This window comes from Jaculus jaculus, chromosome 16 (assembly GCF_020740685.1).
Source record: "Jaculus jaculus isolate mJacJac1 chromosome 16, mJacJac1.mat.Y.cur, whole genome shotgun sequence".
In the NCBI taxonomy this organism is placed as follows: Eukaryota; Metazoa; Chordata; class Mammalia; order Rodentia; family Dipodidae; genus Jaculus; species Jaculus jaculus.
Genome location: NC_059117.1, coordinates 31,227,046 through 31,254,247, shown reverse-complemented (window position 1 = coordinate 31,254,247; position 27,202 = coordinate 31,227,046). Strand labels below are relative to the sequence as shown.

At 39.5% G+C, this 27,202-nt stretch overlaps 1 protein-coding gene across 14 annotated transcripts in view; it reads right to left on the bottom strand.

The window, feature by feature from the left end:
* Positions 1 to 27,202, bottom strand: part of Hdac9 (histone deacetylase 9) — a 915,786-nt gene that overhangs the window by 805,943 nt on the left and 82,641 nt on the right. For all 14 annotated transcript variants that reach the window (XM_045135730.1, XM_045135719.1, XM_045135721.1 and 11 more), the window contains exon 2: positions 18,903 to 19,019. In XM_045135730.1, coding sequence (XP_044991665.1) covers positions 18,903 to 18,924 — 22 coding nt within the window. In that variant the 5' untranslated portion in view covers positions 18,925 to 19,019. The remainder of the gene's footprint in view (positions 1 to 18,902; positions 19,020 to 27,202) is intronic.

The window sequence follows — 27,202 nt, the reverse complement described above, 5'->3', positions numbered from 1 at the left end:
GCTGAGTGGTGAATTGTACTTTCCTGCTATGACGATTCTGCTGAAGACAGGAAAGGTCTGAGGAATGATCTGGCCATTAGGCAGTAACTGGTGCACTGAAGAACTGCTACAATGCCAAGGGTTTGGGGATAAAAGTTTGCCTATTTCAGGGAAGGCATTCTAAGTCAAGTTGATTTGAATAGTAAAAATTTACTTGAGTTTTCCTTCGTGCATGTAAATGGAGTAAAATGTCTTTCTAGTAAGTAAAATTCTGCTTTATTAATAACTTCCAAAAATATGTATGTTTTAGAGTTTTGAAGTACATTTTTTTTTAGTCAGATCTTGATTTGGCTTCTGGGGGTAAAGAAATCAGTGACGAGCCCAGCATGGTAGCGCACGCCTTTAATCCCAGTACTAGGGAGGCAGAGGCAGGAGGATCGCCTTGAATTAGAGGCCACCCTGAAACTACATAGTGAATTCCAGGTGAGCCTGAGCTAGACGGAGACCCAACCTCGAAAAAAAAAGGAAAAAGAAAGAAAGAAAGAAAGAAAGAAAGAAAGAAAGAAAGAAAGAAAGAAAGAAAGAAAGAAAGAAAGAAAGAAAGAAAGAAAGAATTCAGTTTAGTGACCACATCACCAATTCCTATTTAAATTATTTACATACTTGTGTGTGTGTGCCTGTGCACAGAGCCTCTGGCTATTGCAAATGAATGTCTGTCCAGTTTTATGTGGATGGCTGGAGAATTAAATCTGGGTCAGCAAGCTTTGCAAGCAAGAATCTTTAACCACTGAGCAATCTCCTCAGCCCCACCATTCCCATTTTTAAAATGAGAAAAGTGAGGGCTAAAAAGATGGCTTAATGGTTAAGGCACTTGCCTGCAAAGCCTAAGGACCCAGGTTCAATTCTCCAGGTCCCACGTAAGCCAGATGCACAAGGTGGCACAGTGACTGGAGACCCTGGTGCTCCCATTCATTCTCCCTCTCTCTCTCTCTCTCTCTCTCTCCCTCTCCCTCTCCCTCTCCCTCTCCCTCTCCCTCTCCCTCTCCCTCTCTCTCCCTCTTTTCCTCTCTCCCCCCCTCCAGCTTCCTCTCTGTCTCAAATAAAAATAGATAAATAAATAAAGCTTTTAATAAACAATGGAAGTGTGATTGAGAAAAAGTTGAGTTTTAAGGCATGCATGGCAGGGTGCAGAGCTTAAGGACTTTGAGGCTAGTGTACTGAGTGATGCTTGTCCAAATACATTTGTCTCCCTCCCACCAGGATTTACCCTAAAACAAGGTGGGAGAGAATATCCAGAGACACTCCCCCCCCCCCAAAATTGACTGACTCCTGCTCTCACAACTCATAATCCACAAGTCCATGGAGGAATACCAGCAATCCCACTAAGGAGGGCTCTCAGTGGAATGGGGGCAGGGAGGAGGGAAATGATGGTACCAACACATGAAGTATCCAAACAAAGTTTTAATGTAACCAAAAAAAATGTGAAAGTTAAAAGTAGGACAGAGTCTTATGGCTTTGGGAAATCTTAAGAATTATTCTACCTCCTCAAAACTCCAGCACCTCCAGAGAGCTCCCCTCCTGTCACCCGTCAGGGGCCACTGGCCAGTGCCAATGCTGCCGGCTACTGCTCACGATCAGTCTGGTCCAGAAAAATAAGACCCTCTGCACAAAGTGAGCAAATACCATTTTGTAACTAGAGCAGTGCTTTCCATATGGAAAGTATGGTAAGAAAAGAAAAACACCAAAACAATCTCTGGAGTTATCACAACTACAAGTAGCACATTCACTATATTGAATCTAAATTATTCATTTGCCAATAAATGAACAATTTCAGTTCACAAACAGGAATAATCAGGCAAAAACTAGACCCATGTTTGAGATTCAATCATCTTGAACATAGAAAATATGATGTTAGAAATACAGAAAAAAGTCTTTAAAAAAAATGAACTAGGAACTCTCACATGTCCTTGGACAATATCTAGCTGAGGCTGATTTTCCTCCTTTCAAAGTAGAGCTGAAGTTTGATTTTCATAAATAATTACACAATATTTCTTCTGCAGGAAAGATATGTCATCTCCCAAAAGGTAAGCATTTGGTATTTACTGACTGACTGCTGCTTTTCTGTGCTTTCCTCATGCTGGCTGTCGCCGCAGCTCTAGCCAACACTGCGCGTGGTGCTCACGTCAGAGTGACAAATGCCCACACCTGTAAGGCTCAAAAGTCAACACACCAGACTCACTGAGATGGAGGGCCAGGTTCAGAGTCTGTCTTTTTCTTGCAGTTCTCCACGTGGTCTTAATGCACAGTCCAAGTGGAAAAAAATCACTACGCCAATGTCATTTCAATAAAAAAAAAAAATGATGGGCATTTCCCTCATTGATTGATATCTCATATTGCTAAATAAAGTTATGTTATCCTCAGCATAAAATCTACTTTATCTGAAAGCCAATATTGACCTATTATAGAAAAGAAGTTTGAGTTCCCTTGATTCTAATCAAATGCTTTTGTAAGAGTTCCACTCATTAATTTTCTTAATAAAGTGAGGTGAGATGAACTATATAGGAAAAGCACATTCAGCACAGCAAGTCAATTACAGAAAACCAATACATGCAAGACACATTTTAAGAATTTCGGTACTAACTCTAAAACAGCAAAAAAAAAATATGAAATTCGATGAGAAGAATGGGATTCTAAGAAAAACAGCATAAGAAACACAGTGTTAGCTGGGTGTGGTAGTGTGCAACTTTAATCCACCACTTGGGAGGCAAAGGTGGGAGGATCATTGTGAGTTCGAGGACACCCTGAGACTACATAGTGAATTCCAGGTCAGCCTGGGCTAGAGTAAGATCCTACCTCAAAAACCAAAACAACACAAAACAATAAAACATATTTTGGGCTGGAGATAGGGCTTAGCAGTTAAGGAATTTGCCTGAAAAGCCTAAGGACCCAAGCTCGATTCCCCAGTTCCCATATAAGCTAGATGTACATGGTGGCACATGTGCCTACGGTGCATTTACAGTGGTTAGAGGCCCTGGTGTGCCCATTCCCTCCCTCCCTCCCCCCCTTCTCTCTCTCATAAATGAATAAAATATATGAAAAAATATAATGTTATAACATTATAATATCTGACACAATCATATAATGAGTGCATACCCATTATAAGAATGTTAGACTGAAATAAGTTTTAAGGGACTCTTAGCAGATGAGGTAGAAAAAGCCACTCAATAGTCAAGATGCTTCACAACTTATGTGTTGTCTATTCCTCCAGTATCTAGTTCACAAACTGTTTAAAATGACCGGGATAGTGAATTGTTCTGTGAACCTCCTGTTCACACTGCCTTTCCCAAAGCAACCCTCTTCCTTCAGAGTAAAGGTGGAATATTGCAGAAAAATAGGAACCAAGAAAGGAATTTAAATGGAACGAGGTTCATTAAAACAAGCAACAGAAATTGAGAAAATTCCTTGCATTTGTCACTTTCAAGCTGCCTAATTATTAAGTGTGCAGAATCTTAAGCACGGGTAGACAAGCTCAAGGTTGAAAGTCTGCTCCATGTGCTCATTTAAATATAGACCTTTTTTCATTGTTTCATGTGTTCACTGACTGACAGGTAGACAGTCTCCATATGCCCATCTGCAAAATATCGACTGGCATGGTGCCCACATGAAATGCTACATACAAATTCAATGACAAAAATAAAGCATAGTGGTGAATCCCCTGTCTTTGAAAAGAACTAAACAAGCATGAGCTATCTCTGCAATCCCTGTCTCTCAGCATGCAGCTCCTGTTGTTGAGCTTCTCAATCACCTTTGTTACATCCCGTTGTTGTTGTTATTGTTGTTCGGAGGCAAGCCTAATAGACTAGACATTTTTATAATCTGAGAGAGAGAATTGGTGTGCCAGGGCCTCCAGCCAATGCAATCAACATGCCCTTGGGCACATGTGCAACACTGAATGCTTAGATCACTGTGTGTCTGGCTTACATGGGACATGAAGAGTCACACATGAGTCCTGAGGCTTTTCAGGCAAGAGCATTAACCACTAAGTCATCTCTCCAGCCGCCCCCCACCTCAGATTATTTTTTAAGATTTCATTTATTTATTTATTTATTTATTTATTTATTTATTTATTTATTTAAGGAGAGAGAAACAGAGACAAGACAGAATGGGTATACCAACCCTCTAGCCACTTCAAACAAACTCCAGATGCATGTGCCACTATGTGCACCTGACTTACATGGGTACCGAGCAGTCAAACCTAGGTCCTTAGGCTTTGTAGGCATGCACCTTAACTGCGAAGCCATGTCTCCAGCCGACTTCTCACTGTTACGTGTCTTCTAGTCACATATCCTATTCTTCCTCATAAATCATTTGAATAAAGCCTTCCTCTCCATTTTTAAATTGTGTTTATTTAATTATTTTGAGAGAGAGAGGTTGAGAGAGAGAGAAAGAATAGGTGTGCCACAGCCTCCAGTCACTACAAACAAGCCCCAGATGCATGTGCCACCTTGTGAATCTGTCCTATAAGTGTACTGTGGAATTGAACCTGGGTCCGTAGGCTTTACAGGCAAGTGCCTTAACTTCTAAGCCATCTCTCCAGCCCTCCTCTTCATTTTTATTTCCCTCATGAAATCAGTTGCTATTGCTCATCAGATTTGAGCTAGTATACAAACAGAACCCATCACCATCATTCACGGTTCTGTATTTTTAAAAAGGTTAAATCCAAACTGTCAGCTGTTAAATGAAATGCATTCTACCCTCCTATCTTGAAAAACATACGCCTTCAAAATAACATGGAAGGCCAGACTTAAACTTAGAATTCACAAACTCCTAAGAATTTGGGCTAGAAAGTTTCAATAATTGAAAAATCTTGTCTAGGTTTTGGCCCCTGGTCCTAACTTTGACACACTCCCTTTCACAATTCCAGAACTATATGGATTTTCTCCCCATAACCCTTTCTTAATAGATGCCTGCTGAAATCTTACATACGTATCAAGGACATTATAAACATTTCTTTCTACAAATTTCCCCTGAGCCAGATGTGAGTATCAAAATTATTTTGTGTCTACATATATCAATAGGAGTTATGGCACTCAGTCATGTATGTTTACCAATACCTGTACACATGCTTTCTTATTCTTCTCTGAGTTCAATTCTATCATTGTGTAAGAATCCCTTGATGATTTTTAAGAGAAATAGGGGCCCTTAATGAGAAGCCTGCACAACTGCATAGGAGGCCAGCTCCAGACAGTTTGTAAAATTCTGACGTGGATGCTTATTACAGGCAGTGTTGATAAGAATTGTTAAGATAAAAAATGCCCTGAAGTGAAGTCCATGTGGTTTTTTTGTACCTTATATATTCCTATAATTTAACTGAAGTGAAATTGATACATGATTCTGCCCCACGTCCTACTGCAAAGCAGTTTCTGGCCCATAGGCTGTGCATAACCCCTACTGTTTCCGAAATGAGTTACAAGCACTGGAGCATGACAGTGGTTTATGCTCTGGAATTATGAAAAGGCAGACATACGAAGAATGAATCCCAAATCTAGATTAAGTGGCTTCTATTGCTTTCATTTCAGCATTTATTGAGTACATTGGGTATGTGTATGGAAGTCATGAACAATTTTTCTAAAGTTTTATGAGAGAATGAATAAGAAAATGAATTAATTGAGAACAAAAGCCAACATGACCTCAGAAATTATTTTAGGATTTTTGGTAGTCAAATGAGATAGCCCCAGAGATATCATCAACCTGTAGAATCTGTGAATATTTCACCAAATATCAACAAGAAAGGGCTGGAAAGATGGCTAAGTCATTAAAACACTTGCCTGCAAAGCCTAAGGATCCAGGTTCAATTCTCCAGGTCCCACAAAAGCCAGATGCACAAGGTGGCGCACGTGTCTGGAGCTCGTTTGTGGTGGCTAGAGGCCCTGACAAGCCAATTCTCTCTTTTTCTTTCTCTTCCTCTCTGTGTCTCTTATAAATAAATAGAATTTAAAAAATTAAGAAAAAAAAAACCTTTAGGAAAAAAAAAAAGAAGGAAGGAAAGGAGGGAGGGAAGGAGGTAGAGAGGGAAAGAGACTTTACAGATTTGATTAATGTGATTAAAGATACTGAGATGCAGAGCAGCATCTATGTGAGAGGAAACCAGAGGGACAGTTGGTGCACAGAGGCAAAGGCTAGAGAGATAGAGGCACCGAGCAAGGCAGGCCAGAGACCAGAAGATCTACACAGGTCATGGGACGGGGTCTGCCCGAGGGCCTCTAGAAGAGTGTGGCTCTGGTGATGCTCTCATTTCAACTCAGTGAGACGGATTCTGATCTTCTGCTTTCTAGAATTGAAAAAATAAATTTCCCTCCTTTTTTGCTGGTTTTTCAGGGTAGAGTCTCATTCTAGCCCAGGCTGAGCTGGAATTCACTTTGTATTCTCAGGCTGGCCTCAAACTCACAACAATCCTCCTACCTTTGCCTCCCAAATGCTGGACTAGGTGGCTAAATTTATTTCCTTTGAAGCCATTAAGTGGTGGGACAGAAGGTGCTCACTGGGAATGCAAAAAGTACAAAAACAAAATAAACAGTGAAGAAAGGAAATGGAGTCTCTCACTAGTGGATATGCACTAGAGTCCAGGGCCAGCACATAGTACAAAAGAGGGACAGTATAATTCTATCTGCTTAACAGTAGATGAACTGTGAAAACCACAAAACTGAACATGGTAATGGAACAAGGAAACAGTGGCTTTAGGCAGCAGCCTCTTAAGTTCAAAGGACCTACAGGTGGCAGGTTTTTCCCTGACATTCATAAAAAGGAATTCTAGATCACAGGAGAGAAAACACAACTTTATGTGTAATAATTCTAATGAGATACTTGATACTCTCCTATCTTACATTGTTATGCCTTTTGTATACAACTATAACAAATTCATGACATATTTTCCAAATGAGGAAACTGGGACAAAGGAATATTTAGTGAGTAACAGATAGATTACAAGTGTTTCCAGAGCTTGTATTTAAGTCCTTGAGCTAGTCTAATAACGTGTGTGTGTGTGTGTGTGTGTGTGTGTGTGTGTGTGTGTGCAAATGGATAAACAGATAAGGTAATAAAAATATCCAAAACAAAAAAAATGTGGGTTTATTGAGACCCAGGTAATTAACATTTTTTCCTTTGATGTAAGGAATATAGAATGGTATGGAATATATGTAAAAGTACAAAATGTCAAATCCCCCTTTGCCCTACGTATTGGTTAAGAATATACAGCCACAACAGGATATAAGCATTTCCTTAATGATCTTGCGGTTATAACAAGCAAAATAAAGTATCTAGCCTTAGCATGTCACTATTCCTCTAGGACAACAGTTTTCCCTGGTACTTTAAGAATTAGTCACTCATTTAGATTGGGGAACGTCCCTATGGACTCACAGAGTTTCTGACCAACTAATGGGCTGTGGCTTTATTGTCAGTGGAAATCACCCCACAGGAGGTTGGACCATTGCATCATTCAAGGTAAGATAGATTGGTTAGTGTGTGACAAACAAAGCCTACCCAAGACGGTGCTCACAGCTGAGTGACTGTCTCACAGCGCCAACCTGCCCTTGTCTTTAGATGCTCTACACCATCTTTAGAAAACTTAACTTCCTGAGCACACAGCAAGGTAAGACATCCCAAAACAACAGATCGGTTTCTGTATCAAATTCCATACTGCAAAACTGTCGAATAAAAGGTTAAAAACACATCTTTAATGGAGATGCACAAAAAATTTAAGATCCAAATTTAATCTTTATGAAACTTCAATTACTGTGCCTAGTACTTATAAGATCATAATTTTAAATAAAGGAATTAAAAATTTACATAGGTTGAAAAAATTAGCCATCTCTCCAGCCTAGTCATATACCTCATTTTTTAAAGCTTATGAAACAGACACTTACCCTGTTTAAAGGAAAGCAGAATAACAGAAAAATTCAGAAAACCAAGAAAGAGAAGGCAGACGAGTAAGCAAATTATCAGCTATTTTAGCAAAAGGGAAAATGAACTCCATTTTGACAAACTTTATTTAAATCTGTAGATTCAGTAGCACCCACCAGGGTATACATCATGCTTCCTCTTAAGATAACTAGCTTCCCAAGTTATTCTACTGATAAGACCTTTGATTGATACACTGTGACCCTTTTAAAGAAAGTGCCTTAACCGCTGAACCATCTTTCCAGCCCCCATGACCCTTTTAAAATCTTTTTCCATTTAGTTTCTTCAGTTTAAAAATAAAGCTAAAACACAATCTATCCAATCTTTCTTCACTAAAAAGAAAAAACATGATAATATATAATCATGATAATGTCACAATGACACAAATACATGCAAATGTAACTTAACATGCAAGTTCAGTTATATACTTTCATTTTCCAATAGTCTTTAGAATATCTTACTGTGTTTTTGATACAACATATAATGAGAGGACATGGGACTTTTGAAGGAACTGTTCAGTCATCATGTCATTCACTTAATTCAAATGGCTTTACACCATGATGAAAGTGACATACCCCAAAACAAAAATAAATAAATAAATAAAAGAGTAGGAACTGCAGTGATTTTGACTATTTTTTTTTTCTAATTAGATAGATATTTCAAATGGGTAGACCTGTAAAGTGTCACCATCTTTACATAGCATGCTTATAACCCTCTACAATCCAAAACTCTGAGCTACCTCTTTCTTAACAATTTTTCATTTCGACCTTTCTACACAACAAGTTTCTCTGTGAGTGAAAGTTAAGTGTCACATGCCCACGTATGCACCCTGTGGGTAACTGTCCTCTCAAAGGACTCTCAGAATTCCACAGAGGGCAAAATTATTAGTGCAAATTCTGACTCGACAGGAAAGTGCCCCGCTCCCCAAGAGCAGTTTCCAGTAGAACCCTAACCCTGCCATGAAGAGAAAGTTCTCATGGAAGTGAAGAGCATCAGACAAAAGGTCAGTCATGCAATTATATCTGAAGAGCCACCATCTACTTGAAGAGGAAAGGGCCTTTTTATCACAAAGCTATCAGGAAAATGATTTAAAACTACTTCACAGACTACCTCAGAGGTTCTCCATTTCCTGTAATTTAATACCCAAGATTTTATTCAGTCTCTCATTCCGAATATCAAAATAATTCCAAGATGACGCAAAGTCAACTGTAAGTGTAAGCATATGTTACAACAGTTACTCATCACAACTTACAAGGACAAGCATGATAAATATCACACCAGTAAGTGCCTCTCCTAGCGGGAACACTAAATGCTGTAAGTCTATACAGCATATTCAGGAAGAACCAAGAGAATAAGGAAAAAGAGATGGATGAACTGTAATCACAAATACAAGGGAAGGCTGGCTATGATAACTCATGTCTGTAATCCTAGCATTTGGGAAGGAAAGGAAGGATGATCCACTGTACATTCAAGGGCAGCCTGGTGTACTTAGTGAGTTCCATGCTAGTCAAAGCCATGTAGCAAGACCCTTTCTCAAAATCTAAATAAATAAATAAAATAATAATTGAAAAAAAAAGTAGCCAAGTGTGGTGGTTTTCATAGATGGCTCCCAATATATTCAGTTTTTTATTGTTTGTAGTTTGCATTTGTAGCCAACTGGCTGGAGGCAGTGTCACTAGGTGGATCTTAAGGTGTGGTGGTGGGTTTCAGATTTCAATCTAAAGATATGTGAAGTGTGGAGCTGGAGCTCCTGAAGTGTGCTATATGCTTTTGGCTTTTGGGCTTGTGCTTCTCTCTCTCTGCTTGGGCCTGTGAAGGCAGGCCAGCTTCATCTGCCATTATGGAACTTCCTCTGAATCTGTAAGCTTTAATAAATCCCTTCTTCCATAACTGTGCTTAGTCTGGAAGTTTATCTCAGCGAACTTGAATCTGTCTGATACACCAAGCATGGTGGTGAATGCCTTTAATCCCAATACTTGGGAGGCACAGGTATGAGGATTGCCTTGAGTTTGAGGCCACCTGAGAGTCTAAAGTAAATTCCAGTCAGCCTGAGCTAGAATGAAGCCCTACCTAAAAAAAAAAAACAAAAAAAAACTGCATTTTACTCAAAAGAAAACTTTTTGCCTTCTCAGCATTTACTATCTTATTGATAATTCAATTTTATTTAACATAATTATTATTCGAGGCAATAAGTCATAAACAGAGAAGACTGCTGTAGATTGGCACTCATAAATAAATAAATAATACATTGAAACTGAGTCTACAGAAACCATAGAAAGTAAAGCATTTGAAGGTTGTTCAGTGAAAGTTCATATTGCATTATATCTTTTTCTGTATTATCACAACTGAGAGTGAGGGTTTTGTTAACACTAAAGAGCAACCCTAAGTAATACTGAAGATGAAAGCACTTCTAAAACACCACACATAAAACTACATACTGTATAACTCTGTCCTTGTATATTTATTCCCAATACTAAAATTATGCACACAGTGCTTCAGAAAATACATAGTCTAACCATTGTTTTATAATTAAGTTTCTTTAAAAAGATCAATGTAAAATAAGCCCCTATCAATCATTGTATATTTGTTATAAATTTTCACTGCATTTTAAACTATGAACCATGATCCTAATATGCAATAAAAACCAACCATAGGAATTGTGAATATCATTTAAAGTTCTTCCTTGGCATACATGCAATCATAATTTCATATTATATGAAGGGCATATGACATTCTAAATCACATACTACATTCCTTTTTTTTTTTTCAAGGCAGGGTCTCACGGTTGTCCAGGCTGATCTAGAACTCACTCTATAGTCCCAGAATTCCTTGAACTCATTGCCATCTTCCTACCTCTGCCTTCTGTTCTGGGAATAAAGGTATGCATCACCATGCTCAGTTTAACTTGAATTTTTTATGGCTTCATTAGGTAATATCTATTTACCTAATCCATAAAGAAGTCTTACTTAGGCAACTTTTAGAAAATATAGTAAACTGATTCTCCCTGATTTTAATGTGTTTGCATTTATATAAAACAATCTTATTTAAGTCTTGAGTAATTGGTTTAACCAAGAACATTTAACCACACATTTCATCAATTATAAGCAATATCACATTTATTCCTAGGCAACAATGTTCAAGACAAATGTAGTAGAGACCAGATAACTCTTCAGCAAAACCATCTCCTCTGCTTAGTGCAATACTGCTAGACTTCATTTCACAGTCTCCTCTGTAGTTAGGGGTATGTGCTAGGAACTGAATTCTATCCAGTACAGTGTGAACAGAAGTGATGTGCCTATGGAGGCTTCCTCCAAACAATGCACTTCTTCTGTTTGCCTTCCATCACATTGAGGCAGAGGTGTGCATTAACTCTGGAATCCCTGAGGTGAAGAATCAGAAGGCCCAGAAGCTGCCCAAGACCTTATCTAAGCCACTAGAGAAGAACACCACCAGCAGCAAGATTCTTCCAGACTTCAGCTGAGAGAGAACCTCATTTCTTCTTGAACTATATCATGAGGGTGTGTGTAGTAATACAATGTAATGAAACCAATGAGCATTATCCTAGTTGAATTACCTACAAACATGACCTACAAAAATCAGGCCTAAGAGCAAATAAATGTGCAAAACACATTTAAACTGAACATTAGGAGAAAGTTTTGTCTCACTATTAAAGCACTGTCCCAGAGGAAGTGAAAAATGAATAAAATGCCTTCCCTATGCTTCAAATTTAAATATCACATTAAGAAACTGAGACTGAGAAATAGCAAAAGAACAAATCACTTAACCATAAAGTAGAAAGATAAAATCCAAAATAATAAATTTAACATGCACCATTAATCCTGCACCCCATTAATCCTGTACCCTGTGATCAAATCCTGACACAACAAACTTCCAAGGACTCATTTGTTTTATTATCTTACAATATTTTCTCTTGAACACTATTTGAAATACATAACTGGCCAAGAGCTGGGAAATGTTTTAGCTCTAAAGCTCCGTGTAATGGGATCCGACCTGCATCTTATTATGAAGTCAAGTGATCACACTCATGTGGGGAAGCCATAACCTACTTGCTCTTGTGCTGCAACTCTATTTCATTAGCTTTCATTTTTATGGTAACATATTGCGAAAAACTGAAGAAAAAGTACCCATTTGGACATTACGATATCTGTTTGTAGCTTTGTCCTGGTTTCAGTTTCCTACTTAATGACTAAATGGCACCACAGTGGGTAATGCGCTGGAGTAAAAGTGGTGAAGAGTTTGTAAATTTTAAAAACAGGGGCAGGCCTTCTGGGTCCCATATGCTTCCAGAAAACCCGATGTTGTGCTGTATTAATTGAACCATGCAGCTTTTATTAGTTCTCTTTAAAAATGTGCACAGTGAAGCTCTTATTAATACTTGCCCTCAAATTGTTTATACTACTTATCATCTCTATAACAATTTGTATTTCAAAGAACTTTTTGATCATTAGTTAAATCTACTCTCCATTTCTATAAGGGAATGCAGCTGTTTGGCAAAACAGAGGCAGAAGGAGAAATCCCTTAACTAATTTTTGCCTAAAATTTGCCAATGGGAAAAAATGAATAGAATAATTTTTTGCAACAATGTTTTAGCTTATGTAAATAAGCTTTTACGCTGGCTTTATATGGGTAAAATAGTATATAAGTGTTCAATCAATGATGAGGAAAACAGAAATGAGTTATCATCTGTACACAATGAACTCCATCAATGCAAAACACACGGCTCTCACCTCAAATGGAAAAGGAATAGTTTTATTCTGGAGCCAAATATAATTGACCATAGCCTGAGGACACAGACAGGTAATGCCAAAGTCCATGTTGCAATTTGTTAACAATTTCATGAAGGCTTTATAGTTACAGAGCAAAAGAAGGTTATAAATGAAGGCACTTTGCCAGTCATTGGTGGAAATGTCAGGCAGGTGCACTTTAGCAAAGTGGTCTCAGATGCATCTGCTGACATTCGTTTTTTATTTTTTGTTTGTTTTTTGATTTTGGGGTTTTTTTTTTGTTTTTTTGTTTTTTTTTTTTTTTTGGTTTTTCAAGGTAGGGTCTCACTCTGGTCCAGGGTGACCTGGAATTCACTATGGAGTCTCAGGGTGGCCTTGAACTCATGGCAATCCTCCTACCTCTGCCTCCCGAGTGCTGGGATTAAAGGCATGCGCCACCATGCCTGACTCGACATTCTCAACTGTCAGCTGGGTGGAGACTAGGGGATCTGTTCACACATGTCAAGAAGGACTGATGCGGTCACAGGATGTTAGGTCAGACACACAGGTGGGTCTTCATTGGTCACCAACGTGGCGCTAAGGTGGCCTGAGGTGATTTGGCTATGGACCGGCAGCTTTCCAATCTCTCTACATTGAAACTCTATAATCAGCTGATAGTCTTGCTGGGTACTTGAAGCAGGAGCAGCTGTTTTCTGGGAAATTTAGTTCACAGCCTTGAAATCTAATGTTATAGGACTTGGCAAGACACCCATGACCACTGTACTTCTAAACTACCTAAAATAGCATTGAACAGTTCTAGAAAGCCTCATGCATACTGGCTCAGTGCTTGAAACTCCGGTGGATGAATTTTCAACAAAATTAAAAATACTAAAAATATATTTGTCAAATGCAGTGTCACATCAAAATCACTTTAAGGTTGACACAACCAAATTTTTTTTAATCCTTAAAAGTGTCCAGGCTCACATCATATTTTCTAAAATCTTGTGGTCATACTAACAATCTTTTCTGGTACAATATAGGCTTAAAGTTCTCATGAATAAAAAGAGAATACTCTGTAAGAATATGTTTGGCAAGACTGGTTTCTGCCAAGGCACTTGATTACCTGCCTGAGGCAAAAGGTAAGACTCTATTGCTGAAGACACACCCAGAGCATGGAGAGACAAGGCTAGTGTCCAGAAGAGAGCCAGTCCCCCGACACTTAGCCTATCTAGTGCTGGAAAAGTGTTATAAGAGCGACTGGGGGAAGGTGGCCCTGGTCTAAGCAACCAGAGGTCTAAGCTACTCAGAAACACACACCCTGACAAGAGGCAAATGCCAGTGAATGGTGACACATAACCTAGGTAGGAAACCAACAGCTTTCTGATTGGCTAAGAGATCTGCTCAGTATAAGGGAATCCATATCTAGAATTGGGAACCAGATCAGAATCCTATCAAGACAAAGATTATGCTCTCTAGCATCAAGCTATCACTAGTCCTTGGCTAAAAGAGGGGTTAAATAATCAAATTCCCTGTAAATTAATAATGCTTATCCTATTTAAACTATGCTGACTTCACTATCTGCTGGAGAATCTGTTCTTTTCCAGAAGGTAGCGAGACTGGAGGAGATAAACTACCCCTCACACTTCAGCCAAGCCACAGCTGAATCCACAGAGGAATTAGGGAGATGAGCAAGAGTGCTGCTTCTAGGCTGAACCTGCAACTTTTTTTTTAATTATTTACTTATTTGAGAGCGATAGACACAGAGAGAAAGACAGATAAAGGGAGAGAGGGAATGGGCGCGCCAGGGCTTCCAGCCTCTGCAAATGAACTCCAGACGCGTGCGCCCCCTTGTGCATCTGGCTAACGTGGGACCTGGGGAACCAAGCCTCGAACCGGGGTCCTTAGGCTTCACAGGCAAGCGCTTAACTGCCAAGCCATCTCTCCAGCCCAACTTTTTTTTTTTTTTTTTTTTTTTGAGGTAGGGTCTCACTGTAGCTCAGGCTGACCTGGAATTCACCATGTATTCTCAGGGTGGCCTCGAACTCATAGTGATCCTCCTTAGGCTGAACCTCATAATCAGCACCAGGGTGCAGGAGACAGACCCTGAGGGCACTCAACACCTACCAAAGCAGAGATCCAGAGACTCCTAAGAGCTCATCACTGAAGTAGACTTAAAACTCACCCATCACAGCTCAGGGAATTTTGTGGAAGAGGGGTGGAATGGAGCCACAGGTTGAGACATCATGCCCAGAGGCATTCCCTACCCCCCCCCCAACCAAAATAATTGACTGCTGCTCCCACAATGCATAACCCACAACCCCAGAGGGAATACCCACAGCCCCCCTGAGGACGGTCCCCAGCAGAATGGGGGCAGGGACAAGGAAAAAGTGAATGCCAACACATGATGTATCCATACAAAATATGCTGGTAATAATAATAATAATAACAATAATAATAATAGATTTTGAAAATAACTTTAAAAAATAGTATGTTTAGTTTGATGCCCTTCCACCCCACAAAACTGGGATGCCTATATAGCTGAAAATATCTTTAAATACCTAGAATTTTCCACACTAATATTGGGTTTCCATGGCACAAGCTATTTTATTTACCATCAGAGAGCAAAGTTAATAAATTATCATATGCTTGCTCAAAAACAGAAGATTTTTGGTAAAAGTTAATTATGTATTTGTGTTTGTAGAGTCTCCAAATGAAAAACACTAATGCTTCTGGACAGATTAAGTGCATTTCTGCACGTTGCAAGCTATAATGGAGAGCACTATGGACTATGCTATCTGGTATTCAACTCCTACCACCTTTTAGGGTTAGACCTTAAGACTTTTTGTGGGGGAAGAGATGATCATTCATTTTTGAACAGACACAGGTGATTTCACTTATCTCATATACTTGAGAAACACTAAGTTAGGTGGTCCCTCTGAAATCTGGCCATCGATACAAAAGGTAATTATTACCAACAGCTTCCATACTGTGACATAGAAGCAATGCACTACTGGTCTTGTATTTGTTAGAATATATACGATACCAAGCGGACCAAGCCATTACTGTTTCCATTTCTTCCTTGAAAGGGTTTTGTCCTTTGGGTAGAAAGTATGTTTTAGAATTCTGTGTCCTGTTGAGTAACATACAGTCCACAGACACTTGGTAGATTTTGAACAAATGAACAGTTCAATTGCCACAGTTAGCTGCCCATTGCTTTAGAACAGTCTTCCCTCCATGTAGGCTTCTCAGTGCCCAAAAAGAATCCCTGGAACTATAACTATAACATTAGTGGGGTAGCAAGACTAAAATCAAAACTAATGAATGCTGTATAAAAAAAAAATCAGCATTCATTGTCTGACTGAATACATGATCAAGACAGGAACAGTTTTCAATTAATATCAGTTGCATGGAAATACGGATGGAGAAAACACATCTGAGATGTGCATGGGCAAAATAATTCATACTAGTCCAGGACCATTTTTCAAGACAAACATATATAATATAAGATATTTACTATTCAGGAATTTGGGGAAGTATTGGAGTACATCTATTTTTCTTTCTAGAAGCCATTTATCTAAGAGAACAAAACCAATGAATGGTGATTGCATAAAACCATTTTAATTTACTGCTTAGATAGCTAAAAAGCAAAAGGAAGATGTAAGGAAAATAATTTTTAAATCAAATGATTAAGTCATATCTCACAAGTAGAATATACATGGCCCCCTAAAATACTGGCTTTAAACTTAATATTTTCTAAATATGTGAATCAAGACTTTCTTTTATACACAAAGTTCACGTCAGGTCCATAATCAGTTTTTTCCTTGTAATAAATGGAAGAGATTCCCACCCAGTGGGCACATTTCCCATGACATTTCCAAATTTCATTTCATAAACACCTCTCAGAATTGAAAGAGGCGTTTGTATAATGTTGTCCTTAAGCAGAATTATGTATACATACAAAGAATACACAAGTGGCCCTAAGGTCAAGTGAGCTTCCTTCCAGATTATCTCATTTATCTGCCATGTTTTCTCTTTTCTGAATTCCACAATTACCACAGCTGGCAAGAACTTTCTCCTTAAAATAGCAGCCTCAAAGGACATTTTCAGATTATAAAAATTCAACATTATACAACCTGTGTTCTAGGATTGGTGAGTTAAGCATGAATGCTTTTCTTAAGGCAAGCTTGACACGCTGCACCCGGGTGATGGTGATAGATGCTAAGGACACTCAAAACATATCAAAGCAGAAATCCAGAAGTTGCTGAAAGCTCATCACAAAATTAGACTTATAACACACCCATCAAGGCTCAGGGATCATTATGGAAGAGGGGGCGAAAAGGCTGTAAGAGCCACAGGGTGCAAAGAAGTATCGAGAGTCATTGCCCCACCTCAGCGACAGACTGTGACTCTCCTAGCTCATAACCCATAACCCCATGGTGAATACCAGTATCTCCACTGAGGAGGGAAGGCCCTCAGTGGAATAGAGGCAGGGAGGAGGAAAATGGGACCAACACATGATTTGTCCACAACAGAGTTTCTCCTTAATAAAAAAGAAAATATTAGTTTTGCAAAAGTGGTTCAGAAAGTGTAGAATGTTATATGAAAAACAATAAGACAAAGAATTAGTTATGCCTTAAAAATAAATAAAAACAATAAAACCTATATTCTATGGAACAGAGCAAACATATTCCAGTTGTGAAATATTATAAGAAAAAAATACACATATATAATATATATATATTTTTTGTAAAATATATAAAATAAATATATTAAAATAAAATAAAATATATCCCTATGGTGGTTCTAAATTAAATGCCTCTTTTAAAGTATGCAGATTTGAAACATTAAATTTACATAACAATGAATACAGATAAAATATATATTATATAAAATATATATTTAAGTGCTACATAAAATGAAGACATTATTTAAGTTCCTCTCTATATAAATGGTAACCATACTGTAGTATAATTGTACTGAGTAACCCAGATCACAGAATACACTTCAACAAGGCTCTTTGCAGTGGAGGGGTGTGGGAAGAGCAGGTACGGGCAGTCAGTGGTCCAAAAGCAGGTCCTACAGACAACCGTAGTTTCACTGGCAAAGGGAATTCATAAAAGTTACGATCTCTGACTCTACGTCAGACCTATTAAATAAAAATATTATGGGTATAGGGTTTGTTTTTACAAACTCTCCAAGTGATGTCAATGCAAGAAACTTAAAGCTACTGGGTAGATAGGGACACGGGCCTAGGTAATACTTTATTGGTTTAAACAGAGGTGACTCAACTCCAATTACAACTCATGGCCATGATACTCCATCTTAGAATCAACAATCATAGTAATACTTCCCTATAATTTCCAGTTGGCAGCCTATTGGGAATGTGAAGATAACTTGAGCAGTAAACTTTAAGAAATAAATGTTCACCTAAATGCAGCAATCTAGAGAGTGAAAAATCTTGGTAAAAGGTTTCCCTTTATGAGCTCTCAACATCACCCTACGTTACCTTTGACCTGTAGAGCTGAGTAACTCAAGGGTATCAACATGCTGGAGAATACATAGAAATGAATAGCTCCCATAATGATCCAAGCATAAAATTCTATGACAGTCTGTCCGTGACTAACATGGTAGCTGACCCCACTCCATCCATCATTCTCAAAACCTGGATCATATTTGTTCTAAACCCAACACCCTGTCCCTGGAGGGATGGGTGTTGCCTGTGCTGAGCACAGCACTCCCCAAGCCACACATATCATTCTGGACTCAGAGGAAGCAAGTACTGAGATTATTATTAAATATGTATATAGGAAACAGGAGTGGCAGCAAAGAAGGGTGGGGAGGAAAAATATCTTTCCTGTGTATCAAAGAAATAGAGGTGGAGCCAACCCACAGGCAGACTCCCAAACCCCACGGCATAATTTAAAAGCAAATAAAATGATGATAGGTGCAAATTAGATGCCTGTATTTATATTTAATATTTATAACTGTGAAAAAATTCAACCTGAAAATTCATTTAGAAACAGAAGCTCAGTGCTCAAACAATGCAAATACGAGTCACACAGAAAGCAAACTGGATTAGTAGGGAATTAACTGTAGAATGTAAAATTTAAAAATACATGATTGTACCAATATTCAGGGAAAAAAAAATGTTCCTTCATGAGTTCAACTGCTTGGCTGGAATCAACACAAGGCAATGTCCTTCAGTGAAAGGTGCGGTACGGTTTACAAAGCTATAGGACTGACCGGGCTGCACTGGCGAGCTCATCCTGGGAATCTGCAGGGCTGATGGTTCAGGTTGCAGAGGCTCAGTCTGTGCTCAGCTGGTGATGACCGTCCAAGAGGTGATGGAAGCAGAAGAACCTAGAGTGTAAGCAAAATGCACTGTGTAAGATACTGTGAAAGGTTATGCCAATCACCAGAAAGGAAAAAGAGCTAGTTTCAGTTCTTAGCTGAGCCACAACTAAACTGAGGGTCTTGAAGACAGTCACATCCACCTCTTAGTCCTGTAAGTGTTCAGGTAAAAGTGCAGATATGGGCTAGGCTATAGCTCAGAGCTACAGATGTGCCCAATGGGCATGAGGTTCTCCCCAGCAGCAGGAAAAGTACCAAGGAACAAAGGAGCCAACCTTGCTTGCAGCACAAGGATGTTGTGAATAGGAAAATAAAATCTGGAGACAGAAGGAAGCCATGAGTGAAAAGGCATTTCATATAATTAGTTTATGATTTATTACTCCTTGGTTATTATTAGTATAGAAATTGAAAATCATTTTTGAAGATTTAGATATGAATATTACATAGCATTTTTAACTATCATTATCAAATATTTATTTCTAAAGGTAGATGCTATTGGTCAGGGTGGAGAATAAAATTTACTGGCCTAAAAAAAGAAACAAATGAGCCATCAACTATAAGTGATAGAAAATTCACATTACAATGTCCATTTCTTGAAGTCTATTGCAATTTTATTCTGGCTAAAAGCAGTTAAGACCCACCGTCTTTGCAGGAGAGGCACTAACAGGGTGGACTGACTCCTTGAAAGGAATGAAAGGGACTTTCTCCTTTGAATCTGAATGCATTCCCACTTACAGGCACTTAGAGGAAAAGCAATCGAAGACATTCCCCCCCAACAATGTACTGGAAAGCCAAACTTTAAAAAAGGAAAAGAAACTTTTAAAGTTACACTTAATGAGTATCTTACTGAAATAGTATATCCCAGTTGCACTAGTTTTATAGACAGATGCTGCAACTCAGAATTGTACATTTCTTTATCTTGAGAATCTAACATATTTATTGTGACTCGCTTTCCCATCAGTATTTTGAAAGTGTTATTACTATTTTTGCCCAAAAGTAGAAAGCCAGATATAAATACATACTTTCTTTGAAGAACTACGTAATATCACCAAGAATACCTTTAAGTACATTTAATCATCTCTAAACAGTAATATACTATTTAGTTATTGAAGCAAATCAGTAGAATCTTAGCTAACAGGCTCCTTCTCATCAGTCCTCAGTGCTGGATAAGTACTAAGACTTACTACTTAACCACTGGTCTCCATACACAGGTGCACATGTACTCAAACACACATGGGCCCACACACACATGAACATGCATACATACAGGCACACACCACACCCACATACATGAAAAAAATGAAACTTCCACAAACCTCCTTCAAAAATCAACTAACGGGGACTGGGGAAGTTGCTTAGTGGTTATGGCATTTGCCTAAACAGCCTAAGGTCCTAGGTTCTATTCCCCAGGACCCACGTAAGCCAGATGCACAAGGGGGCACATGTGTCTGGAGTTTGTATGCAGTGGCTAGAGGCCCTGGCATGCCCATTCTCTCTTTCTCTCTCATAAATAAATAAATAAATAATTTTTTTAATTATACTAAAGTAAGCATATATATTAAATGCTTCTATTACCAACATTATCTAAGTCTTTTAATTTCTATGGCATAGGAAAACAGCACCTTTACAAAAGGATAAATAAATAAGAGCAAAAATAACCTTTATTTTTGAATATGGAAATGGATATTATGATAGACAGACTTCAATAAAAATACCTCAATGTGAGCTGGAGAGATGGCTTAGTGGTTAAACACTTGCCTGTGAAGCCTAAGGACCCCATTTCAAGGTTCGATTGCCCAGGAACCACGTTGGTCAGATGCACAAGGGGAGCATGTATCTGGAGTTCATTTGCAATGGCTGGAGGCCCTGGTGCACCCATTCTCTCTCTCTCTCTCTCTCTCTCTCTCTCTCTGCCTTTTTCTCTCTCTGAGTCACTCTCAAATAAATAAAATAAATTTTAAAAAACATCAATGTCATAGGTATTATAATAACATTTTTGCATGGTACATAATTACTAGGTCATTTTAGATATATCATATTCCACATCGTTTTCACTAGAACTACACCAATAGATTAATCTTCATCTCATGGTCTATTCCCCCCACCTCCATGGCAGGTGAGAAAAAAATCATGTCCTCTGCCTCATAATTAAATGTATATAAAAATAAATTTTACTGTGATTTAAATGTATAGGCTATCAAATTAACAACTGTGGCTTCAAGATGTTATTTGTGTATTTTTATCTGTATGTGTGTACATGTGTGTGCAGATGCATGTGTGGAGGTCAGAGATCAGAATCAGGTGTCTTCCTCAATTGCTATCCTTATTTTTTAAGACAGTGTTTCTCACTGAATTTGAAACTTACCAATTTAGCTAGACTAGCCAGTGAGTTCCATGGATCCACCTTTCTCAACTTCCCAAGTACCAGGATCACAATGTATTCTGTGAGTCTAACTTCTTTTTATTGACATGGGTGCTGTGGATCTGAACTCAGGTCTTCATACTTACACAGCAAATACTTTAACCACTGAGCAATTTTCCCAACCCTTCATTTTCATACTTTTAGACTACAGTCTTAAACATTTCATAAATATTCTAGATACATTGCTGATCCTCGGCCTGATTTCTAATTAAGATTAACAAGCAGAGGCCAGACACAATGATACATGCCTGTAATCCCAGAATTTGGGGCCAGAGGCAGGAAGGCCCACACATGCAGGGCAAGCCTGCAGCACATACTGAAGCAGAAGCTCTCTGCACTTCCTTTTCTTCCTTCTCTTTTTTTTTTTTTTAATTTTTTTTTTTAATTGGAGAGCGACACACACAGAGAAAGACAGATAGAGGGAAAGAGAGAGATTGGGCGTGCCAGGGCTTCCAGCCTCTGCAAACGAACTCCAGACGCATGTGCCCCCTTGTGCGTGGGATCTGGGGAACCGAGCCTCGAACCGGGGTCCTTAGGCTTCACGGGCAAGCGCTTAACCGCTGAGCCATCTCTCCAGCCCCTTTTCTTCCTTCTCCTAATCCCTATTCACAGTTCTTCTGGGCCCATCCCATGGCTCTCAGATCACATGGGTGCATCCATTTTCCTCCCCTTGGTGTTATATACTTCCCTCAACAAATATAGCAATTTAATAATTAACAAAAAGATTAGAAGACATTGCTGTGTTGCTATGCATTAGTTTCTATTTATCACATGCCCGTTTCTAACAAGTTACATTAAGCAACAGTCATCACTACCACTAGAGCTACATGCTAGGATGCAGTCGTGCCAAGCATTCTCCTGGGCGGCGCTGGTGAATCTGGGTCTGCTCGGTGTGCACTAATGCAGGGTTGCTGCAACACTGACCGTGCATCCCTTACCACGTGGCCGAAGAAAAACAGATCAGAAGACAAATCACACCTTCTAGTCATAAAACCGCCACAGAATTTTACATGAATTAAGACCATTTTTAGCTGCTTAGTAAAGAAAGGGGTCAATGCACAACACCTATCAATGAAAATGGGCAATTTTGTCTCAAATCTTCCTACTGGCCATTATCCAAATGTGATTCCGACTAAAATGGAGAAGGTTTTGGCCATACATTCATTATTTGCTACAAAGGTGTGAACTAGGAATAACAGGAAACTAGCTTTCAAATGGGTAGATAGCCAAAAAAAAAAGTAAATAAATAAATAAATATAGAATGCAGGCCATAAGTGTAAATAAGAGTATATAACAGAAATATATCTATTTTCAATTAATAGATTCAAAGAATCTGAACATGAGTTTTCCTGTGCACAATGAAGATTAACGCCGTGCAAGGAAAACTGCTGTTCCACATTCTTTGTCTCCTAAGATTCAAGCATTATTATTCTGTCTCTTGAGCACAATACTCCTTGAGCTACTTAGATCCACAAAAGAGAACCTTGAGTACTCGCTGCAAGAAGGATCATCTCTCTTAACTACAAAGTCATCAGCTCTCTGTGTGGTAGTTACTGCAGAAATATCCTGGGGCGCAATACAGGACAGAGCACCAGGGAGTCCACATCTTGCAATGCCTTTGTGTGTTCATGTTCCTGGAAAGAGAAGGTGTGCAATATGTTCCACGGTCCTAGCTCGGATTACTCTCTTTCACCTCACCGGAGTGATCCCATGAGTCTTTTAAATAGTCCACACATAGCCTAGTCTGTAATAATAACAATGCAAATAGCTTCACAGGTCAAAAAGAACATATATTTGGAGTATAACCTCGGATCTTCCCAACAGCCTTGTAAGTATACCGGCTATTCAGATACTATTCTCATTTTACTGGTAGGAGTGAAGTGAGAAAAAAAAGAAAGGAAGGATGGAAGAAAGGAAGGAAGGAAGGATGTGGCAGAAAAAAAGAAGAGTGAAGCGGAGTTTTAGATGAGCATGTTGGGGTATGCAGAAGCCGAGGAGCTGGACTTCTGACCAGGGCTGCCCTCCTTGTTGCTGTCACATGGGGAGCACAGGTCATCTCTGCAGAGCTGCTTCACCATCAAGACGGTTTACCTCATCATAATAATTTCCGTAGTGATACATGGAATTACAGAGCTTCTTTACCCACATTCTCTAGCCATTTGATGGACTAAACTTGGTCTCAACAGATGATAAAATGAATTAAAGGTTGGAACAGGAGCTGGAGAGATGGCTTAGCAGTTAAAAGAACTTGTCTGTGAAGCCTAAGGATCCAGGTCTGATTCCCCAGTACCCACATAAGTCAGATGCACAAGGCACAGGTGCCCAGAGTTCGTTTGCAGTGGCTGGATACCCTGGCGGGCCCATTCTCTCTCTGCCTCTTTCTCTCGCTCCCTCCCTCCTCCTCCTCCTCCTACTTCTTTTTCCTCTTCTTCTTCTTCTTCTCCTCCTCCTCCTCCTTCTTTTTCTTCTTCTTCTTCCTTTCTCTCTCTCTCTCTCTCCCCCCCCTTCTTCACTCTCAAAAATATTTTTAAGTTGGAATCTCTCAATAGAAACTCTCAAATTCAACTTCATTTTCTTTGAATATTGCCATATTCCTTTGTGTTTTTAGCTATATTCTAAGCATGATATTTCAGTTTTATTTCTTTTCCTTCCCTTTAGTCAACTGGTACTATTTTAGACAGTGTGCTACAAAGAGAACAGAATGCTTTTGTAGCCTATGTAGCTAACAAACCATTCCTCTGTGTACTATAGCCTATCTCCTCAGACTTCAACTAAGTTGAGATAAACAGTTTGGTTCACTCAGCAATAGGCCTTTCTCTTTGCAGACAGAGCATGAGTTCCGGTTCCTCCGATTGCTTCAGAAGGCTTCATAAGCTGATTCCATTTGCCACATCCACTGTACTGCTAGTTTGTTGGGGGGCAAGTGCATTGTGCCAGTGCCGTGAGCAGAAGTTCAGTGAGCCGAGGTGACGGCGCAGGCCCAAAGCCTCTCTCTGTTCCACAGAACGTCAACGCCTGTCATCATTTCAGCCTTGCAGAAAGGCATGCTGTCACATGCTATAGAAACCTGAATTTCTATTTCATTTTTCTGTTTTCTGCCTTTCTCAAAACTATTCATGTGAGCCAGAACATGAAATTTTTCAACAATTTCCTGTCTGTGGGTGTAATGGCATACTTCTGTAATCCTAGCGATCAGGAGAATAAGATTGAGAATCATGAGAAATAAGGCAGCCAAGGCGCCATAGTGAGGAGCAGGCCATCCTGAGCTACGTAACAAGAGTTGGCCTCAACAAAAATAAAAGAAATGATGTCTACTCACAACCGACTATTTCAATGAACACTGCCTGAATCAAGTAACCTTTTGCTCTTGATTGGATCGGTGTTGGTTTGTTTCGGTTTTTGTTTTGGAGGCAGTGTCACACTCAACTAGGATCTCACTCTATAGCTGAGGCTGTCTCTAAATTCACGGTGATCCTCCCATCACATGCAGCCTCCAAAGTACTGGGATTAAAAGGTGTGAACCGGCTGGGTGTGGCGGCGCATGCCTTTAATCCCAGCACTCGGGAGGCAGAGGTAGGAGGATCGTTGTGAGTTCGAGGCCACCCTGAGACTACATAGTAAATTCCAGGTCAGCCTGGGCTAGAGTGAGACCCTACCTCAAAAAACAAAACAGCAACAACAACAAAAAGGTGTGAACTATCATGTCCAGGTTGATTAGAGTCTTGACTCTGCATTCTATCCCTTCTGTGGGGGGGAATGTATGGATAAATGAATGAGTAAATCTGGTGACACATAAACTGATTAGGTATCATTCAAGTTCCTTCACAGTCTATCCTCTCTCACTTCTTTCTTCCCCCCCACATATAAGCCCTAGTGTCCCAGACTATCTAGCTTTGCTCCCAGAAGGAAGCTCAGTACTCTTTACTGCTAGGGAAGCAAGGGCACTGGCGAAGCAGAGTGGACGCGTGCACGAGCCCTAGTGTGGCTGTCCCAAAGAATATCGTATTTTAGTCTTGATTGTTTCCACACAGTACCATTCACACTCACATTAGTATGCTTTTGCACCCCTCTGTGCAGAGGATGCTACGACCTTTGCTCCATTTCTTACCTTGAACTCTTTAAGACCATGTGAAAATGAGAATTCTTAACCATTCCAAGTAAAAGGCCAACTTCCTCCTTATCTTCCCACTCTGCCTGGTACCATATCATAGCAGCGCCCCTTCAGTTAGACAGTAACACTTCTGACAGAAACAGAATGCTCCTATCCACCAAGAAACTATGTTGTTCTCTTCGGGGATTGTGTTATTTTGATCTCTTAACCCTCCATGCCCAGCATAATCCCTGATATACTATGGATTCTTTTTTTTTTTTTTTAAGGTACGGTACAACTCTAACCCAGGCTGACCTGGAATTCTCTCTGTAGTCTCAGGGTGGCCCTGAACTCATGGCAATCCTCCTACCTCTGCCTCCTGAGTGCTGGGACTAAAGGTGTGTGCCACCACACCTGGCCACACTGTGAATTCTTGATTAATAAGTGGAAAGAGTGAAAAAGCTTAACTTATGAATCTGAACTTGGGTGACTGTGGAAAAAAAATTATTCACACTGTTTGTTAATATACAATTCTAAAGGACTAGAATGCAGTCCTTTGATTTGGTCAAAGACACAAAAAGAAAGATATTTTAGAATTTGGACTATGATCCAGGAAGAGGAAATGCTAATGGAATGGATGCCTTCATGGATTGAAAAAGACATAAGGCTCCTTTCCTAAACTTTTCACTTCATTTCTCAGCCCAGCATGGTGGTATACATCTTTAATCCCAGCATTCACGAGGCTGACATAGGAGGATCTGTGAATTTGAGACCAGTGTGGGGCTACAGAGTGAGTTCAGCCTGGGCTAGAGGGAGACCCTTACCTTGAAGGAAAAAAAAAATCAAACAAAAAAAGTTATCATTTGATATTTCTAATCTCTGGAAGAATTCAACGTGTCACTCTCTTATCTACCACAGATTTCTTCTCTCCTTTCTCCTCTCCCCTAAGAAATCCGTATTTTTGTTAGCTAAGTACTACAAGCTCAGGTCTGCATCAAAAGAATCAAAGCTGGGGTCTAGGAATGTGGCGTAGAGCTTGTTACACAAGGGTAAGGACCAGAGGTCAGATCCCATGTAACACACATGTAAATAACAGATAGGCATGGCAGACCATCATCCTAGCTGGCTAGCCAGACCAGCAGAATTGGCAAGCTCTTCACTCACATGAGAAACCCTGACTCAGAAAAATAAAGAGGAAAGAAATCAGGGAAGTTCCCTGATGTCAATCTCTGGCCTCCACACATGTGCACATACATATACACACTTATGCATAACATACACACATACGCACACAATTAGACACACAAGTGAAAAATTAAAAAGAAAAAAGAATCAGAGCACTATTCAACAAGACACAGAAGAATGGAATTCTGAGACGCATCCCCTCCAAGTTTAAGAGCAGAACTAGAAGGCTGGAGAGATGGCCCAGTGGTTAAAGGTGCTTGTTTGCAGAGCTTGACACCCTGGGTTCAATTCCCCATGAGCCCAAAATGGAACATGCATCTGGAGTTTGTGTGCAGTAGGAGGAGCTCTGGCATAGCTATTCTTTTCTCTCTCTCACTCTCTCTTCTCCTTCTCTCTGCTTGCAAATAAATAAAAATTTTATGGAAAAAAAAAAAAAACAGAGCACAAGTAAGACTATGCTCCAAATGTTCTTAACTATACCTATGCTGTCCTAAA